We start from the raw sequence: 22,263 nt of genomic DNA, 5'->3' as shown, positions 1-22,263 counted from the left end.
CATCACAAGTTTAAATTACGCATACAAATAATTCCAGAGTATTTAGAAAAACCCAACATATTGGATTTATGAAACCATTCCATGCATTCAACAACAAAAAAAAAAGAAAAAAGAAAAAAAGAAAAAAAGATTAAGTTCCTTTAAATGGTGTTTTCTCTTTCTGTCCAAGTACCGAAGTCTGGATTCAGTGTATCATTAAGACTAACCACTGCTTGAGCCATAGAAACATGACAGTACATAGATAACCAAGTTTCTATTTATAGACAATATGCTATACAGTTACTACCTCTTTAACGAATGTCAAATAAAGCGAGTTTCACTATGACATTGAAACTGCACATTAAGAAAACAGTAAGAGGTGCTGCTAAATAGGTAATAACATTTTGAAAGGAAGGCTATGTATTTATACGATCCTGCTTAGTAGTAGCAGTTAATTAGCAGGGTTCCTATGTTGTTAGCTAGCTTGTTTCATTTTTCCAGAATGAGAAGCTATTCAAGAGCTAGAGCTTACTAACCCAGAAATATCACCAATTTTATCTTTGAGGAAAAAAAAAGAATTTATGCAGTGAAAGCCCTTGGGGGCAGTCTCTCTCATTACATAAAATCTTCCTATTTTCTACAAAAGAGGCTCATAGCACAACATACAGATTGGAAACAGACATTTTGGACATACATTACAAGCCTGAATTCAAAGGGTATTCTTTGTAACCTTTACTATGAAGAAGACAAGTAAAATTAAAATATTATTTACATGCAAAGGACTCTGCATGATTTTGTAATATCCTATTTTTGTGTTTGCCTTAAGATATTCCCTGAAAACCTGTACTTCAGTTCTAAATTTATTTTACATGAATCTTGACAGGTATCAGTCTCAGGCATTACTCCCCTCCCAGTAAATAAATCAATACTGTCAATACGCTCAATTTATTTTAACAAATCAATTTAGACTTGTCACATGTTCCTGATATACAGGGGTTAATACCTGTGCAAGTTAGTATCAATTTATTAGAACTGCAGTCAAGTACAGTAAGAGTACAAGATTGTTGATCAGTACCATGTGTTACAGCTGTTAACAATTCTGTTTGTGCCACAATCAGAATTCAATCATTTAAAAAAATCTTGGCTCTTCTTTAACTGAATTTAGCAGGTGATGTTAATTACCATCCTTATCAAACAAATTTTTGTAGAGGCTATTTACAGTGTACATGGCTGAGCATGCACCTTACAGACACAAACACATCTGCCAGTTTGATACCATGTAATTACACAGTGCCTGAAAATGACAACACATCTTAAACACCATTTTAATTAACAGTTTCAAGCGGGAAATGGTCTTTATTTTACAACTGCTATACTTGCATGAATTTTTATTTTTTTATATAAAAACACTAACTCCTGTCCAGAAGTCTAGACACATTCTACATACTACAGGTTAAGGCAGTAAAAAAATGTGTTCCTGATAACTGGTCTTGACAATGTCAATTAAAGCTGTCTGAAGCCACTCAAGTTCTCCAACAGATCTTTGAAATCCCAAATAATTTGTGAGTGGAAAAAAGTTCACTTTGCTTTCATCAGAGTTTCAGTAATAGAGAACAGAACAGAATTGGGTATGGCAGAACAGAATTGGGTATGGTAAGTTAAAAAGTGTTAAGGGAAGGGAACGTTTGATTTCAATTCATTCCATAAGTTTAAAAGTTGAAAGGATACGGTTTTAGACGGGAGTCTGAATCAACCAAGGACTGTAGGGAATGAAGGAGAAAACCAATTTTATGCACACTACTGCATTCTTAAAAATATACTGTTATCTTCAACAATTCAAGTAAGGTAATAGACATTATCAAAAATAACTTCATGAACCATACTCAAGTTTCAAATCACATTCTCAAACTTTTAACCCAAAGCAGTTTTATTGTGTTAACTTCATATAATAAACCATGAAGGTCTTGACTGTACAAATGGTTAATGATTTGCACTTGTGATTCCTGTAACAGCTAGCAGAGTTGCTAACCAGCTTACTGTAAAGATATGGCAGATTATGTATTTAATCAAAGCACTTTGATTTAGGCATGAAACAAATTCAAATGGTTGACATTCTGTGCTTCTAATGCATCACTCATAAGAGAGGCAAGAAACACCCACTATTGTACAGACAATTATTTTTACAGAAAACCCTTCCTTGAAATTAATCTTTTATCCGCAGCTGTAGATGAGAGTATAATCTGTTGTAAACAGGGCACTGTGTTGTAAAACCAGTTTTTTATTAAGATCTCTCTCCAAAAGTTGGAAAAACAGACTCTTCAGAATGTCTTTCAGGTGTAGCATGTTCTGTTTGCTATATCATAAAGTTACTTTCCTTTGATTCCTTTTTAAAGATGTTTGTGTTCACAGCAGTTCTGTTTTTAAAAATTGTTTGAAATTTATATAAAATTCTGTACATGTTCACAAATTATTGCATAAACAGCATAATCTTCATGACAGTATTCAGCAACACATGTCCATCTCAGGAAGTTCACGTTTCCCTTCTTGCTTTTTTCTTCTTTTTAACTTGTTTGGGGGATTCCCAGCTTTCTTCAGACTTTGCTAAAAACAAAACATAACTACAGCGTTAGCACTGAGGAAGTTTACACGGAACTGACTTAAAATCCTGGACGGTACACCCCATATTATTATGAAGTAATTCAGAACAATCAACTAGCATGATTTTTGAAGGAAAGTTATATTTACCTGCTTCTCCCAAATAGTCTAATTTAAAGTGCATCGAAACCAGCATTTGCTAATTTCAACCTACTTTTTTACACCACAAATACAAAGAGTGATACACAATGAAGGTCATTCATTTTCTAGACGTATTATTTACAGTAGGGTTATTATTATTTTTTGGCTAACTGGAAATAATGCATATGTACACAACTGACATTAATTGTTCACTTTTATCAGATTACACTGGTTTTAACCACTAAATGTGACATGTCAGAAGAGTATTTTTAAAAATAATGGACTACGTAAAGATGTGGTTACATGGAATCCATAATCAAATAAAGCAGCACTATGTTATTTTATTAAAACAGATTGCCTTAAAACATGCTGGCTGCCAAAAGTGGTAAATCAGGTAAAATATTTTATATTCTGAACATAAGAGGTGTTCTTTCAATTGCTGAGGCATGAATCAGTCACAAAAGCCTTCATATTTCAGAACCAGAACAAAATGTTGTAAGTTGACACATTGACTTGAAAGATTCTGTTAATATATTCAAAACCAAGAAGCCAATTAGTGTAGTTGAATGAGACTAATATTACAAAATAATCTAGTTTCTTCTGCAGTCATTAAAAATTGGTTTAGTACTTCAACACTTAGCCAGGAACTTCTTACAAAATGTCAGTATTTATTAATCTCATTAAAAAGTCTAATTCAAACACCTTTTTTTTTTTAAAAAAAGCATTGCTTTTCACATCCTGATTTCCGTTCCAATTTTTCTGTCTTACTGGGTGAGTACTTCAGTACAAGCACTTTTGCTGAGCACAACAGAGGATACGTTTGACATCTCTGGGCACAGCATATTTTCAAAAAGCAATATACTTGCAGTAGTTCAGCCTGATGTATGTGCTGTTAGGCTACAACAAAAATACGTGCATCACCCAATAGCTTTGTACTCCCATGTTAGCAACTGTTTTCCTCCATGACTACTACATTTCATGGAAGCATATGGAAAAAGATGTTAATGAGCTAAGTTGATAAGTCAAAAAACCCCCAGTAGGTTGAAAATTGAATTGCTTGTATTTTTTTCCAAATTTCTGGTAGCTAAACATCCTGTCAACTGCTATGTTAGCACCCATCTGTTCCACTGAAGACTCGCAAGCAGGTCTTTGAAACAGTGTTGGCAGAACTACTTAGTCACAGCATGGAGCTCCAATCCTGATGGTGAAGAGTACGTCCAAATGTCTGTTAAGGACTGGACAAGGCCAACAGACATTTTCAGTTATTCAAGCATACAAAGCCAGTTTTTCCTCACAGTGAAAGCACATTTGTCAAAGTACTTCAACGAAAGCTAAAATATGGCAAGATATATAAATGAAATGCATCAGTACCTGATATGGCACTCTAAACCCAAATCTCAGGGCAAAGCATTCTGTCTATATACACTCTATGGGAAAAAAAAGTACACCCTGAATTCAGATGAAGGAATTGTGCTGAGAGATACTTACTCTGTGGAGGAGGCACACTGTTTTGCTTAATATTGGGACTAGAAACATCTGTCTCTTGCAGCATCTGTGGCACTTGGGAAGCAATCTTGTCAGAATCGCTCTCTGATACAATTACAGATGGCTCAGTAGAAACAGCAAGCGAAGGAGCCTCCTCAGGCTATTTGAAAAACAGAAAAAAAGTTTCCAAAAGTTTAAGTCATATAACAGTAAAACACTCTTATACGGTGTTATTTTGGCAGTATACTTAGCAGCTGCTGCAAAGATGGCATTGAAAAATTAAGCCAATATTAAAATCCTTCAAAATTGTAAATCAAGGCTGCAAGACTATGACTGCCATCTAGCGCCAAAACTTTTAGTTGCATACAACCAAAGATAAACCACACAAATGAATTATTCTTAAAATACATGACATGCAAAGAAAGGGAGAACAATCTAAAAATCACTAAGATCCTAAAAAGATTCTAGAATACATATTCAGAAGAGATGCAAGACAGTGACACGTATGCATTTAGTTGCAAGGCAAACGGGCAAGCTGTGTAAGTCTAAATATGCACCTCAAAACCCAAAATAAATTAAACTTTTATATATTTAGAAAGCATTTGCAGTCATTCCTATCAACTGCTCAAAACACTCTTTATGCTTATATTAGAATAACAGATATTTGTGAGAGCTGTCAGAAAGTATTTCAATGGAAACTACTGTAGGAATAACTGCCAAGTAAAAGATACTCCTACTATTTTCCAATTATCCGGTCTATTTTGAAGGTTCCCACTAGAGAGACAAGATCTAACTGTAGCTTACTGTGTAGCACTTACTGGAATTAAAGTACAGTAAAACAGAAGTCAAAAATGGAAAAAAAAATTTTGACATGCCAGTAGGAAAGTCAGAACATAAAAAAACCATATGATCCCACAGCAGGTGACCTACTGACAAAAGGCTTCAAATAAGAGTGTATTAGAAAACAGTGCCTCAGTCAAGCAATAAACCCCAAACCTTAGGGTGTTATTAAGACGTCATGGCTGTAGTTGTGCCACAACATTCAGGACCTGGAACTATCACAACAAAACAGTGAAGTCTACATCCAGCCCTTGATGTGGATGTACACAGATCCAACATTATAGTCACCAGTTTGTATGTTTCCATCGCTGTAATGTAAGCATCTAAAAAATTGTCAGAACATACAAAAGAGCAAAAAGATACTTTTAAACTTTTCTTTTTAATCACATCGTACTGAGCAAGAAGTTAAACAGCTTTATTAAAAAAACCCAACACATGAATTTAGAGGGCAGCAGTTCTCTAACCTTTTATGAGTAGAGGAGTTTGCTGTGCCCTTACACATCAGCTGAAACAAGTTTTTTTAATAACTATAATTGCAATATTTCTTTTAATCTACTGAAAATATGGTAATCTTGATTTTTTTTTTTTAATACCAACTATGCTCATAAAATGAACTCCCATCCTACAGGATTTCCAAGATTAGCCAATTCTAACATTGTCTAATGGTTAGCAATCATCAGCTACACAAATACATGAACTCTAACAAAATGGATGTGGCCCCTAAAACAGAAGGAGGACTTAAAGCTCCTAGTTGTGCAAGGTAATTGATTCAGGTCACAGAGTCACTCTCCACCTGCAGGTAAAGCAACTCAATTAAGATTTAAATGGCATACAGCTGTCTCGGGTTGACTAACAAACATGTTGCAGCTTGAATGTTAAAGCACACAGTATTATTGCAAATGTAATGATACAGGTACATACAGCATTATCTGGACATTTTTCCAAATACTGTAATTCTGTCTGAATTTTGGATGAGAGGAAGTGGATAGTGATACCAAACATTAAGAACTGGGTACTACTCTTTGCTAGGATATTCTGTGTTAACAAATTAGTTCAGAAAGGAAACCTGAAACAATGAATAAAGCCTATTTGGTAATATAAATAGTTATATGCATAATTCTACAATTTATTAATGCAGTAGTGACTTGTGAAACTGTTACAAATGAAGGATTTCCAAAGATATCTCTTCATTTAAAACCTGTGCCTGCTGATACAATGCCAAAGGTTTCCACACAGCCCAATGTATAATATGGGAAAAATATAATCACCAGATAAAAATCAGAAGTGTTCAACATCCAGCTGTTTCTGGTCTTTATGAGGATATTCTGGATAATAACTTATTTGTACTTAGTTTATTTTTCCTCATAGTTGGTTCTCATGTTTTGGAGCATTTGCTCAAGACTAGATTACCTATCTTGGAAACTTAAGTCATCCATTTTACACATCAGTCACAGACTGTTTCTAAAACTTTTTGGAACAGCCAAGTCAAACAACATCAGAAGGCATCTTTGCATGTGTGAAATTACAATGAAGCCAAATCTGATGGCAAGGAGACTTGACAAAGACTGATAGACCATCTGCATTGTCAGATAAAACAATTCACAAATTGTCCTTTATCAAGTCCAACTAACTTCCAGAGAATGTTGTTAGCAATAGTTTTGTTTGTCTTTTGCCCCCACACCAAGTTTAATACAGCCTATGTCTTGTTTCACAAAATTGCCACTAACACAGCTATACATAGGCACATATGTGAACAGACTGAATTTAAGACTCAAGAATAACAGGAGCACTCAAGCCCCGCAAAAATAGTGCACAATGTAGGTCTACATCAGAGCTGATGCCATCAAATCACCTAGGAATTTGGGTATGGTTTTAAAGACTAAACAACTGAGCAAAGTCTACTGAAACTGGGCTGGTATTTTGGCAGTGCCGACACCTCATGAGAAAAAACAAGATATCTAACTGCAGATCAAAAGAATCATTACATGTAGCTGAAAAGTATTTCTCAAATAAATTTAGATTTCAAAACAGCGAAAGCTAGCCTTTTGGGATGCACCAGTACACCTCTTTCTGGATGTCAAAAAAACCACCTTGATGTCACAATCCAAATGTGAGTTTTCTGTCTACACATTTTCAACTATGGCCTCCAACACAAAACAATGTGTTTGCTTTTAAGTTTTTTAAAAAACACACACTGCCAGGAATAAAGCCACTTGCACACATAGACAGATGTCTTTTTTCAGATACAGCTTCAAAAAAACCCACAAAAACCAACTCTGTGCTACTCAGATAGAATAGGTAGCTGTTGCTAACCTTGAATAAAGGTTGAACTGAATGTAAACTAAATAATTACAGTAAAAGCTCTACTGTGATGTAGGGTATTTAGAATAAGCTAAAAGTATATCTGAATGTGCTTTTCAAGGCACATGTTCTCAATAAACGCTTTCTGTACATTTTCTTTGGTGACCTGCAGCCTCTTGCAAAATATTCCATTCTAATATTTTCATTTGAATCTTAAGACCTTGTTATCTTTATAAAACAAATGCTTAACAATTAAAAAAGTAAAACTCAATATTGTGTCAGATAATCTGTGGTACCAAACTGCTGTCTCACTGGTATTGTTCACTCTTTATGGAACACAGAACTAGTACCACTAGAAATATTAAATACTTTACTTCTTCCTACAATGGGATGCTTGTAGGATAACAGTATCAAAAAAAAGCTGCTAGTTGGAGAAATATTAAAGAGAACTTGTATTCTCTAGAATATTTGTTTCAACTGTGAGCTGAAGCAAACATTTTGTGAATTGGTCCAAATAAAAACTTTTCTTATTCAGTCATTAATATTAAGCTCAGCACAGCCATTAAAAATCAAATTTAGCCTGCATTTAAGTCAGAATATAAGTCAGTAACACTTCATTCTGGGGCAGTGAAACAGTAAAACATGCTATTAGTCTTGCACTCAGACCTAATAGGTCTTAGGTTTCCTGATTTCAAAGTTTTAAACTATTGCTTGAATATTCAAACAAGAAAATAACTTGACAGTCACAAAAGTGACTACTGATTTAGAAGATACTGCTTTTCAGAACAGACAGCCATTTTAAAACTCATAACTGACCTTTATCTAAAACCCAACCTCTCAATCACCTTTATATTCATAAAACATATAGGCTGAACCAGTATTCTTACTGTAACTTTACCTACACACATTAATGTTTCCACGGACTTTGAGCACTTCCAAATCAGAAATTGTAACATAAACCCAATTTTGTATCCCTACCTTAGCTGGTTCACTAGTACTTATGGTCTTCAGAGAAAAAGCTATTTCCTGCTGTGGTTGAACTTTTGAGGTATCCTCCTGAAATTCCTCTCCAGCGTCTCTATCCAGTTCTTCAGTGTCCTACAAAAGGGAGGTGGGTGGGGAAAAAAAAAAAAAAAAGAGCCTGTGTTTGCAGTAAAGTTCTGACTCTTCTTCCCTGCACATCAGTTTTGTTGTCATAATCAGCTTCTATCGCTAAGAAAATCTATCAAAAAAACTTGTAGTGGGCCAATATTAGCCTATGCTCACACTCAAAATTTATAGAACATAATACAAAAAGACTCACAGAACCCAATAAAGCCCAGAAAGCAGTACCCTTCACGCAATTTACTAACAAAAATCCCAATTTCTGAATAAACTGCACTTCACACACTGTGAAATTATAAGGATATGAAATTAAACTGAAGTTACTCTAAAAACTTTGCAAAAGTATCACAATGAGACTCGCCTGCTCTCAATTCTGTGCTTTGTTACAAGCAAAATGTTTTTACATGCAAGCTCTGCATATTAACCTGTGCAGTTTTCTATCATATATTAAGCTTTAATAATATTTTTGCAACTCAATTCAGTCTGCCATGAGGCCTGTAAAACAAGCTTCTTGGTACAGAAGCTGAAAATATATCCAAAGTATCCAAGAGTCTCAATCTTTACTCCTTGAAGACTCTAACGGTGGAAAGTTTTCATTTTACACGAGGAATTAAAAGTAGTTACATTTGTTTATAGCACCAGAAGAATCCTGTGGTGGTGAACAGTAAAAACCGGAGACCTGTGTTCTATTAAGCTGGAAGTACCTCTTGAAATATTGTTCCTTCACTTATTTCCCCTGGAACCTTGTGAAAACACAGTCACAGCCTAACTGTTGATTCTTGACAGGAAAGAAAATATATTGCCTTACATATAGCTCTGAAGGTAGCTTCCACTGCCTTGACAAACACTGAAGTCAACAAATACAAGTGTGAACACTTAAGTATAATCAATGAGAAAGATGATGCTGTTTAAATGAACATGTTCAATTTTCAGAGGATAAATATACAAATTTTAAGTGAGTTTGAAGTAGGACTGGCAAGTTAAATTACTAAACTTCTATAACAAGGATAACTTATCTGTGATGTATTAGCAGTTCTGTCTGCTCCTATCAAGCAACACCCCCCCCAATTTTCCATAAAAATTTAATACAGAGACATTCTCATCTTTAAACTGATGATCTCATAGACTGATGGACTGAAAGAAAAAGTAACAAAATCAGAATGGTTGGAGACCAATGGGTAGAATAAATGAATCTCATTATGTTAATATGGCAGTAGGATTCCATTTGATGTATACAACTTAAAAGGCAGCTCACAGGCAACAGGAAAAAAAATAATTTCAGAATGCACTCACTGACCTTAAGATCCATGCAAGACATCCACAAACACGTTAACTGTAACCTATTAATCTTGACTTACACTTAAGAGTCATTGCAGATACCAGAACATGACAGATTTCAATTATGAAAAAGCTGCAGTCCTAGTACCGTCAGTTTGAATTTGCCTCAAAAAACCCACTGCAAATTGACACAAGCATCCAACTCAACATAGACAACTTTAAAAGAATTTTATGTAATAGGAATTTAATCTTTTAAAATTGTTTTAATAAAATCTCAGACTGAAAACATGATAGTTATAAAAAGCAAATCCAAAGCAAGAATGACTGAAGTAATGTTTTCCCCCTCTCTCCAATTCACCTAGTCAGATTCAACTGAGCATTTAACATTTTGTAAAGAATGTAAATTATGAATGGCTGTCACTACAAGCAGAAGCAGGATGTATTCTGAGCATGAGCTATTAAAAGCGTTTTCCTATTAGGAAAGTACTTGTTTTCATCTATTCAAACATGATTCAATTGCCAAGTGAAGTGCAATCTGCTTTTGCTATTTTTACAACAAATCTGTTTCAATGTAATTCTTCAAAAGCTATTTAAGTAACACAGAAAACTCCAGCCATCCTCAGTTTGCAAATACTATCTATCTCATTCAAATCTGACTCAGAGTAGCTCCACCTACTGAGTTAAGGCATCAATACTTACCATTTCACATAAATCAAGCTACGACAGTACTTCAGAAAACCACCATATTCTTGTAGAATTGTACTTTAAGATAGCCTAAGAGAAAACTTCAATTTCTCTCGTTCTCCTAGCTAGCTATGTCCGCTAAGGAAGCTGTCTTTCAAAGGAAGGAGGAGGCTTCCTATGCAGAGAAAAGTTCCTCCTGGAAGCATCCCTACAGTACAGAATCCTCATTTGATAAAAAATAAATAATTCAGGACAAATACTTTCCACATATTTCATGCTTTCCATAAATCCAGCAAAACTACATTATATTCACAAGTCAAATATGGAATAATTCAAATTAAAGGAAATCCTAGTAAGAGAAGGATTACTTTAACTCTTGAGAAACAACAGTAGACAATCCAATACCATAAGGAAATTAATTTCCCCAAAATAATTTTTGCTTAGACACTAATATACAAAAATAAGGTTATTTTGTGAACTCCTCACAATTGTCTTGCAGACTATCCAGATTTTGTTCCATTTACCTGTGCAGGAGAGTTAGCTTCTTCACCCTGCTTCTTCTTTTTCTTCTTCTTTTTCTTGGATTTGCCACTTGTAGAACTCTGAAGAACTGGCTCTGCTTTTTCTCTTTCATTATCTGAAGCCTTCATATGGAAATACAAGGTATTTAGCATTTAAAATGACAATGAAACATGCCTTCTATAGACTAAACACAAATTAGTATCTAGAAGGAATTTAATTGCATATAAAAGTATAAATGAACATAATCTTATTTGTACAGTTCATTTTAGGAAGATCACATTCTTTACATGCTATCTGGTAATATAGGTACAGGAGTTGGGAATGAAAAAGGCAAGAGAGCACCATGTACTGGTGGCATGGAAATGCTGTTTTTCATACAGAATTAAATATTGTTAAGAAGTATTTATGAAAACAGATCTAAATCCTCTCAGTCTACAACAATAAGGTGATCCTTGTATTATGGTGAGACAGTAAGATTTGACATGGAGCTAAATGGCTATTTTCTCAATAACAACATTAATCATTTTCCTTCTCTGCATACACATTAAACAACTGTGCTACTCTTACCAGTGTAAAAGAGATGAGAGATTACCTTTATTATCACCCTTAAGTTACTTTAAGAAATGGCAGTGGTAAGGGCAAAGTCTTGGAGCTAAGGAGAAAATATCACCTTTTACCTTCTGAACATCAGATATCTCTTCAGGTTGAGGAACAGAAGCAACTTTTTCTTCGTCTACCCAGTTTCCCCACTCTTCTGCTGGTGCATTCCAATCAGAGCTGGGATCAGATGAAGAAAGTCCATCTACAAAGATCAGAAAGATTTTCAGGAATGTCTCCTTACTTCACAGGTGCTCTTTGACAGTTTAAAAATGAAAAAAAAAATCTATGCATAAAATCACTTCTTGATATCAAGATATAAATATTAGTTTCCTGTATTTCTGAAAAAATGTAAAGATTTTAATGATAGCTGGAATACTTGTGCAAGTAATGAGTAAGACTTGGTTATTTTACAGAGCAATCATTACAAACTAGTCACAGTAGCAGCTAGCTAGATGCAATTGCTTTGAGATACTTTTCTAGACTATGTGAAGAGGAACAAATTTGAGACTTGTTCTCCATCTTAAACCTTCTTCCTAGTTTGTGAAAAAAATTAAGATGAACTGTAACACTGATCAATTTTACCTTAGTAAGAACCCTTTACAAGTGATATATCTTGAAGTGTAAATCTTACCGAGCCAAAAGTCATCTTGTAACACGTTTCTTAATAACCTTATTTTTTTCTAAGACTCTAAGTCCCAACTCCATTTTGCTATCGTTCATTTATGATGGCACATATTTACCTTGTCACACAGGAATGACAGATTTAAAGGGTCAATTATATAAAAATTAAAAATATCTGAAGGGAAGAACTAAGCCTTAGACTGTCTGTTTAGTAGTACAGCAAGTAGTACAGCAAGCCAATTTTAAAACAGAACGAACACCTTGTAAAAGATCATCTTTAATTTCACATTTATATTAACAATATAATAGTAATAGTATTATTGCTATAATAGTACAGCAAGCTATTATTGCTATAATTGCTATAATAGTACAGCAAAATATTATTGCTATAATAGTACAGCTTGCTGTAATAGTACAGCAAGCCAATTTTAAAACAGAATGAACACCTTGTAAAAGATCATCTTTCATTTCACATTTATATTAACATCACAAATATTTCTCACCCTCAGTCTATGCCAAATAGAAGAAGAGGCAAACTTGGTCTGCCAACTACAGCAGGATTCAGTTTAAACATTGGAAAATTAAGTCAAAATGAAAAGCAGTAGTAAATCCAATTAAATTTACTGGCAAACATTATGAAACAAAAAATACACTAAGAGATCTTAAGATTACTTATAATACTTTTCCACCTCTTGCTTTCATATAAAATGATTACCTCAATTACACTTACTTTGGACACTAAAATTTACTGGTTTAAAAAAAACAGTTACTGCCCAACATAACACTTTATGGTTTATCTACTGCCCTCTCAATAGTTGCTTAAAAAAAATCCATTATTTTTTATTAATAATAAAAATTACTAGTATTTGTACATAAAGTTAATTTCCTTGTCCAGAACCTGATAAAGCAGCAAGGTATATCTGTGTATCACACTGGCCTAAGCTTCCTTTATTTCCCCACTTCTATTACTGTATACTTCAATTAGTTGACCGAATCTATGACCGAATTAACTGTATTAACAGAAGCTATAGCCATAAACATTCTATGCTCAGAAATGTGAATAAAAGTATGCTTTTGATAATATGTAAAACTGATTACTTTCAAATGATTAACTGAAATGTGCTTCCCTTATCCTTAAACCAGACAAAAGACAAAAGATAAGTTTCAAAATGATCTGGTATCAGAGCAGTCATGCCAAAACTGGTGGAATCAAGGACTGCATCAATCCATTCCACTTTTGCAGTCAAACAGGAAGTTGTTCTTAGAGAGAAGGTAACATGCAAGGCAGCTTTTCTGGTCAACTTGACCAATTTTTCAGGTCAATGACCTAATGAAAGGCACTAAATTGTTTTTCTTACAACTTTTTTAGATCTGACTGAATAAAGATATCAATTACAAGGCAGTTCAAAAAGTGAATTTAAGGCTGAAAGCTTTCTTCACAGGTACTGTTTCACTAGTAAATATTTAGGAATGGCTCTAACTTTTGTTAAAAGTTACCTACAAATACCTACAGTACCTACAAATACCTACAGTCATTTGCAAACTTGCAGTAGATTTTTCTCATCATTTGCAGTAAGACTGTTTTAATTGATTACCAAGATTTTCTAGCAAAAGCGAGAACTACCTTAAAAGGCATGAGCTCTCTTTTGCTTCTGAGTTTCAATATCCAAGTATTTTTCCTAAAAATTAACCATTTTCTATTATAATTTGTCAAAATACTTCTTCCTGCCTTCTTCAAACTGTCAATCAGCTTTACAGAAGTGAAACATTCCAGGTTTTTCTTCAGATGCTCACAACTGGCTAATACAAGTAGCTAATATAAGTAACTACACTTTAACAGTAATTAACAAAATTTTGTTAATGAACATTTTAGAGGAACATACTTAACCCAGACCATTCGTCATCAACAGGGGGTTGAGCATGACTTAAATCCCACTGAAAATCAGAAGTACCAGCTTGAGAAACTGACTCACTGTTGGATCCTGAAAGGGAATAAATAAAATTGTAAGTTAACAAGCTTCCTGAGTTTTCTTGGGTAAAGAAATTCCAATCATAATAGGAAAGTAAGACAGAAGGCTCAAAGAAAAAAATCTGATTCTAAGGACTGCACAGGACAGGAAAACTACAAGGCTCTTGAAAATGAGATATATTCAGAAAACAAGGGAACTGAAGAAGGAAGACAAAATTAAGTCAGGAGAAGAATATGGAAAAAAGAGATAAGAAGGTGAATAACAGCAGTCTATAAGGCTTACAACAGTCTCCTCAAACTGAGAAATACAATGAAATTGTATGGGTAGTAAAATTATTACTCTGTATCAGTAAGAACTCTTACAGGGAGACACTTAAAAGAAAAGAGTCCTAGAAAAAAACCCTGATCAATTACATTGCAGATACAGCAATTAAATTATTCATTACTAAGAATTCAATTTTCATTTCAAGTAAAAGGTTTCAGGAACATAAAAGAAGCATGACAAACAACAGTAAGACCAGTATCAGTCATGATAACAGAAAGTGTTAGACATCTAAGATCATTATTTTAAGAAAAATAAAGCATCAGCAAACAAACTATTTTAGAAAAAAATAAAACAAAACCACTAAATTGAGACTGAATATTACTTTATGGTGACACATACTCCTGAAATGAAGTTTAAATAGGACTACAGCTACCTGTGTGTCTATTTTATAAACACCACTGTAAGAGACACCTCAGATGACAGGAACCTTGACATGTTCTCATTTTTTTGCTAGTGAGTCACAAGTCAGAAGTAAATATTTAATGTGGTCCCTTTGCATTAAAACATTGTTGGCTAATGTACATCAAAGATGACGAATATACTTCAGTGTCTTCACACTTCTTTTTCAATTAAAGTTGGAATGGTGGTATTGCAGATGAATCTCAGATCAGTCTGTCGTCCCGCCTTACAAACTAAACTTTCTTAAGTTTTAGCCTAGAGACTGAACTTGAATTCAAGTGACTCCCCTAGGAAATGTTATTTTATTAAAACTCTCTGTACTATTAAGACTTTGTTTCTTCTTTTTCTTTAACACAAGGTTTCTGTAAGTTTTCATTAAATGAACTGTTCTTTGGAAAGTCTGATAAATTAGACCTTGGCATTTATAACTTCTTTGTTATCCTGGCTCAGATGTGCACAGAGAATGAAGCACTCACGTGAGCTGCAGGACACTGAGCTCAAGTTCCACAGTTAAAAGACTGTAAACTGCAATGCAAGTAAACATAGCCTAAGTGCATAAGCACTTGGCCAGCTACTTCCTAAAAGAAAATAGCCATACCAAGCTCGTTAGATAATGGGAGTAAGCAAGCAAGAGCAGAAAACCTGACACATGGTCCCGTTGTTATATAATAAATCACTGTAGCACTTATGTCAGTAGTTTAACACACAAGATCTGTTATGAAGCCAGGTTTGCACTCTATAGCCATTTCATCCTCCAAAACAAGAAAACTCCAGAGCTCAGCTTTCCCACCCGTCATACAGAGAAAAGACTGAGGACTTCAAATTCTGCCTATGGAACATATTTTGAAAGTAGTGCTTTAGTTCCTTGAAGGGAAAAAACCCAACCATCAAATAACAAACCTCCCAGAAGATCAGGGTAAAGAGACTTTCCTAGAAAGCAATCTTCTGCTCTCCAACTTGAGACACAGCAATACTCAGCAATCTCTTATGCCCATTATTTAGACTCAAAACACGACAGGAAGGCTAAATAAGAAATATCACCTTCTTATTGATCTAGCTTTTGATTATCAATTTAAAACATTTCCTTTATTGCATGACTTGAGCATAACAAAAAGCTTTCTAGGCTTTCATAAAACCTATCTTCCACTTGTTTATAGTTACCAGTACTATTTTCAAAGAACAACGAGAAAGATGCATGTTAATAACACTTGGCAAATTCTACTTCCACCTAGTGGGGTAGAAGAGAGTGGAAAAATCTTTGGAAGGGCATACATACCAGAAACTCCAGGAGTTAATCCAAATGAAGAGAAAGAAGTAGAATTCTGTTCAGAGGTATTAATCCTTGCATCCACATTCCAAGCAGCTGTGCGGGAAGGGGGGAGGGAAAAAAAAAAAAAAAGAAAAAAGAACTTCGCACTGCTGGCAACGTTGAAAGTTAGCTATTTAATTATGAATAAGGTCAGAAAAACAGTGGACATTCCAGCCATGTTAACACTTCACACAACTGAGGGCATTATTTTGCTCATTACATCAGACAATCAGTGCTGATAGAGATGTGACTGTATGAACACTCAGCTGGAAACAATTTGCAAGCTTTCTAAGACCTTCTTCCCTGTACAGCCTTTTCCATATATGAACTTCTCACAAAGCAAAAGTAAATTGTGTTTTGAGCCCCATACTATTATTATTCTTCCCATTATTGCACTCATCTAAGTTATTGAAAAGCATATTTATTAACTCTGCAGATGGAACCTAGCTTAGAGCAAACTGTATATATGTTGAAGAACAGAACTGAGTTCAGAACAATTTTTGACAAATAGGAGATACTGCTTAAAAATGAAGATATACTTGACTGTTAAGTGTAAGCTAGAAAATAAGCAGAAATAATCAGTGGCACTAATGTGTCAAAAGAAACACCTGGTTAGAATTATATTTATTTAGTAGGGGGGGTGAGCACTCAAAACTGGACAGAGTATTCCAGATGTGGTCCAAGAAGTGGATAATCACTATGCGCAATCTACTGACTCCTGTTAACAGTCCAGAATACTGTTGGTGTCCTTTGCTGCTGGGGCCTACGGCTGGCTCCTGTCCAGGTTGGTGTCCGCTAGGACCCCATATTCACAGCGCTGCTCTCCAGACAGTCAGTCCCCAGACACCCAGACAGGGGTGCTTCCTACCCAGGTGCAGCACTTCACATTTGTCCTCAATGAACTTGCTCAGGTTCCTGTTGGCCCATTTCTCCAGCTGGCTTAGGTCCTTCTGGATGGCACCCATGATCTGGATTGTATCAACTGGTTTCCCCCTCCCCACTCAAGTTTGGTGTAATCTGGGAATCTGATGTGAATGACACTCTGTGGTCTCCTCCAGGTCATTTATAAAGATGATAAACAGGACAGCTCTAAGTACAGAGTCCTGTGATATCCCCCTTGTTAACATCCTCCAGGTAGAGTACGATTCACTAACCACTACCTTTGAGCCTGACCAGTTTTTCAACCATCCTAACTTGGATATAATAATACTGTGAGAGACAGTGTTGAAAGCATTACTAAAGTCATCATAAAAGACGCCCACTGCTCTCCCCTCACCCACAAAACTAGTCATTTTACCAGAAGCAAATCAGCCCGGTCAGGCATGAGGTATTCTTGGTAACAAAAACAACAAGCAGCTGGTCACAGTCACCAAGAACTACCTTATTAGAATATACAGCAGAATACAGCTAACTAGAATATGAAAAGTCTTTTGCCTCTACTTGGCAATAGTAAAGCTTCCAATGGTATAGGAGGTCCAGCCTCAGGCACCACATTTCAAGACATGTGAGACAAGTAAAAGAGGTGTAGACTAAAGCAACATTGCTGACTACAAAGGAACACTGCTTTCCAGAAGAGACAAGGATCATGTAGACTGAATAGCGGGAAGGATGATATTACATCATCTACTACTAAGTTGAAGATTGTTGCCCAGAGAGAAACAAAGAATTCTCTTCTCCATTATTATTATGGACAGTACAGGTGATAAAGGCAAAAAACTGTACTGGAGAAGACTAAAAACAATTTCCAATGAGAAAAACAGTGCAACACTAACTGTCATGAGAGCTGAACAATCTTCATGCCTGGAGCCTAAACAAACACCTGCCAAAAACAAACACAGTTGATTTGATCATGTTGGATCAACAGAGTAGACTTACGACCTGGGTTTTAAGACATTCATTAAAAAGAGAAGTTACACTTAAAATGGCTTAGTAATCACTTTCAGAATTTTAGGAGTGACAAAAAATTTGATTCTTTCACAGAAATAACTTTATTTCAGATAAACTCCAAAACCCCAGTTAAACTGTAAACAGAGACATAGATGTTAAGCCATCAGAACTTAGAGTAAACAGAAACTGCTTAGTTCACATTTCACTAGACCACTCCAAGGTCTTTTTAATATATAAACATAAAGCTATTTAAGAGATTCACTAGTAAAAAATATACTTATGTAAAAACGCCTAAGTGAAGCAAGCTTTCTTCAGAATAGCTTACCAATAGGAGTGAACAAAGAGCGCTCTTTCCAGGGCCTGCCCACCAGGGTTACGCCCCAGTCTTTTCCATTTCCATTAGCATCTCCAGTGTCCTGGCCCCAAGCTGATGTCTCAGTCTTCCTCTTCCCAGCTGCAGTTGAGGGAACAGATGTCCATTTCTCCTCCCCTACACCAATCTGTGAGGAGATTTTTACAGACTTCTCATTCCAGCTTCCTCCATTTACTGTATGGCTTTCACTCAATCCTGGAGAAACTTAAATACAAGCATAATGAAAGCATTATATAAAATAAGAACTGGATGAAGAATTACAATATTACTTATGTGCACGTACACTTAATTTAAAAAAGTACAAATGACCAGCAGCTTTGCTACAGCAGTGTGATATAGAAGAACTGCTGCTTTGTCTCAGCTGATTTTCCAGTTCAGATGATATGCACCACCTGTCTACTAACTTGAAGAGTGAGGGAAAAACCAGCACCAAACTGCACTCTCCTTCCTGTGTCCCTTTCTTTATAGGGCTGATATCTTGGTGAACCGGTGCCTCTAGATTAAAAAAAAAAAAAAAAAAAAAAAGGGGGCGGGGGTGCTTCCAACATTGCCAAGTAATTTCTCTTACACAGTATGGTGACGATTTGTGGAAAGCCCAATGCACTAAATGGATAATAATTTGTTTCGTAACTGCATACAGCAGTTCTCTAGGCAGGAAGTAGAAGAAATTACCAAGGATTAGAAAATGCTTCCCAAATACTACACAGAATTTGCAAAGAACACAGCTATCATATTGACTCTAGAGCCCATCAAAGTTAGAGGAAAAAAATCATGGTAACACTCTCAAAATAATTCATAAGCAATATATTTTACGTTACATTAAGGTAAAAGACCACAAGTCTATCTGCAACAGCCTATCCTACTGAGGAATTACTAGTCATAGCAAGTTTAATGTATACTGTGAAAGGAGTCTGTAGTACACTGAGACATAAAGATCATTATAAAAATTCTATTATTTTTAATTTATGCTCCTATAAAACAAAGTCTAATGGTCACCTGGTGCACCCAGCCTGACCTCTTATATATCACCAATCTTTCTCAAAGGGCTCTGTATATCAAATCCCCTCTCTCTTTTTATATATGCAATGTAAACAACAGGAAAACTTCTCATTTACAAATGATTAAGAAATATCTGCATACTGCAAGTGTAACACTTAAACAGTCAGCCAAAACCTGATGCACTAGTAAGTCAGTATCATATGCCAACAAAAACTACAGACCAAATATTTCATTCCTCAAATGAACTCATAGCTCAGGCAGCATGAACATACCACATTCAAAGCAGCCCCACTGGCAAGGAATTGATTAGGTGAGATATGTCTAGATTTTCTTAGACAAATCATTTCCAAACACAGACATCTATAAGGTCACTGTTGCTATACCTAAAAACACTGCCCTTTCTCTACACAACTCCACAGCACTAACGTGGTTCATGTCAGTCAATGTCCTCTATGGGTAATATGACATCTTAGGGGAAGGCAACAACAAAAATAGCAGAGACAGAAACCAAAGGGTAGCTGATAGAAAAACTATTTTGCAACCTTGCAAAAAAACAGCTTAAGTCCTGAAGCAGGGGCTTGATTATTCTGTGTTTATCATGGTACTCTCCTGTCACAAACATTTACCTTCTATATGACCAGCAACTTTTCACAGAATCACAGAAAACTTAAGATTGGAAGGGATCTCTGGAAGTCACCTAGTTCCACCTTCTGCTCAAAGCACAGCTAACTTCAAAAGTATACCACTTTATTCAAGTTCTGGAAATCATAAAGGCCAATAGTTCAAAGCATGTCCGGGCAACCTTATGAAGAGGTTTTTTCCTCATGGCCAGTCAGAATTTCCCTTACTGAAACTTGATTATTGCCTCCAGTCCTCCCATTACGCATCTCCGAAGAATACAGCTCCTTCCTTCTGTGCTATGGTCCAGGAAGTTTGCATGTGAAATAAAGCTCTCAAAACCTAGCACAAAGTGATTCACTTTCTGGACCTGGGTGCTTTTAATAACTCATTTGTTGACTTGCTTAATTGCACTGACTACTTTTCATTAAAGCAACACTGCTAATGTTGGTTATGAGTAAGAAACAACCATCCTGATTTATTATGCCAAACTAATTCACTTCAAGTGTTACTACAGCAGTATCTCTTAATTAGAAAACTAAGATTCACTAGTTGATAACAGCCTAAAAATAGCCAAATACTTTAACAATTGTGTATGACATATAATGTCATGTATATTTATTTATAAACATAAATTATTTATTAACATATTACATTTATATTTACGTACTTTCAAGTGCAAACTTTACAATAATCAGGACTGGTATCTTTGAGCTCTTTGCAGTTACCTGCATTAAGTTTTTCTTTGAACAAATAATCAATTCATGAACACAAAAAAGTGAGTAAGTTTGCAAAGCTAGCATCAAGAATTTTGAAGTGGAACTTGAGAATAAGCTTTACTGTTCTGTAAGTAACAATTTGTATAATAGGTAATCTGGCTGAAAACTCTAGATATCAAATCCTTTTTCTACATGTAAGAGAGACTGTTTTCAACCTTTTAAGAAGTAACTGCAACTTAGAAGTATAACATTTGCATACCCAAAAAAGCAAGCTGCATAATAAAGTTCCACACCAATAATCGCACAAAATCCTGCACTGACAATTTGTGTTTTCACTTCTGTAAAACACTTTTCTAGTTAATTAGGATGCCTAATAATGAAAGCCTTTTACCTTGTGGAATTGATGACTCCCCCTTTGCAGGTTTAGAGCTGCTAACTTGCGCATTCAGAAGTGCATCACCTGATTAAGATGCAAGAGGAAACAGAGCCAGAATAAGTTTTTTCAAAATAGCAACACCTGTAAAAATCTTCAAAAAGAGTATCCAGCACTGATATTTTAAGGAAAAAACCACATAAAATACCTCAAAGTAAATTAAGAAATTTCCAGAAAACTTAAGAATAAAATTGAAATCCTCTTTTTGTTATTATTTGTGTTTATTTTGCAGATAGAATTAACTCAAAGCTGATTTAGAGCGTATAAAACAAGTAAAAGCAGATTTCAAAGAACTCTGGCTAGTTTCCCCAAGAATGGCAAGCAGAAATCTAAAACAGAGGCTCTCATTTTCAAGCAACAAGCAGCTCTAAGTATTTCAGAAATATATAGATATTTCTAACTTCTACCTTACCATGAAAACACTAGATACAGCTGAATTCTTTACAGATTAGTCTGGTACAATGAACATACGATGCATAAAGGACTCTGGTTAGAGATGTTACAGTAGTTACGTTACAGTAGTTATGGTTAGCCACAGAGTATATAGACAGAATTACCATTTCTTGACGCTGTTTGTGTGTAAATGGACAGAAAAAGAAAACAGGAAACAATTGATCTAGTTCTCAACGACAAGAACCATGCACTGAATCAAGATGCAAACAAGTGTCAATAAAAACACCAGGTAAGGCATGCAAATTTCAATAAATTGTTACAAGGTACCAGACAGTTGCTAGGCTCAGTCTTTTTGTCACTTTGCTAGAACATCAAGTTTCATCTAATTAAAGCACCCAATATATCAGTAAGTTAAAAGTATGTTAGAAAGCTGAACTGTTTGTTTCTTCAGATTCCTTTTGCTTCCTAAACCATTTTTCAGTTGCAGCCAAATATGAATTCCTGTGCCTACACACAGTTTAAACCAGCCCATGCAATTTTTTTCTGAAACAGCAGCAGCCATAGAAGCTAAAGCCTACATTTCCTTCTTGAATCCTTAGCTATAATAATTGGTTACTAAATCTCAGCCAGATGTGCCCCACCATTACGAACAGCTTTAGTACAGGTACTACTAAATCTATGTTGGCAAA

General features: G+C 35.2%; 1 protein-coding gene across 2 annotated transcripts in view; it reads right to left on the bottom strand.

Annotated features, from left to right (window-relative positions):
- Positions 1-471: 471 nt before the first annotated feature.
- MTDH (metadherin) overlaps positions 472-22,263 on the bottom strand; it is a 34,362-nt gene continuing 12,570 nt past the window's right edge. Inside the window, exons 5-13 of one of the 2 annotated variants that reach the window (XM_075495012.1) lie at positions 21,140-21,208; positions 18,365-18,616; positions 16,120-16,206; positions 14,034-14,132; positions 11,607-11,731; positions 10,932-11,051; positions 8,320-8,439; positions 4,204-4,360; positions 472-2,580 (exon numbers count right to left, since the gene is read on the bottom strand). In XM_075495012.1, the coding sequence (XP_075351127.1) occupies positions 2,510-2,580; positions 4,204-4,360; positions 8,320-8,439; positions 10,932-11,051; positions 11,607-11,731; positions 14,034-14,132; positions 16,120-16,206; positions 18,365-18,616; positions 21,140-21,208 (1,100 nt within the window). In that variant the 3' untranslated portion in view covers positions 472-2,509. The remainder of the gene's footprint in view (positions 2,581-4,203; positions 4,361-8,319; positions 8,440-10,931; positions 11,052-11,606; positions 11,732-14,033; positions 14,133-16,119; positions 16,207-18,364; positions 18,617-21,139; positions 21,209-22,263) is intronic. The other variant, XM_075495013.1, reaches the window with a different exon arrangement.

Source organism: Mycteria americana, chromosome 2, assembly GCF_035582795.1.
Source record: "Mycteria americana isolate JAX WOST 10 ecotype Jacksonville Zoo and Gardens chromosome 2, USCA_MyAme_1.0, whole genome shotgun sequence".
Taxonomy (NCBI): Eukaryota; Metazoa; Chordata; class Aves; order Ciconiiformes; family Ciconiidae; genus Mycteria; species Mycteria americana.
Note: the sequence above shows the minus strand (reverse complement) of the source record. Positions and strands in the feature narration are given on the sequence as shown.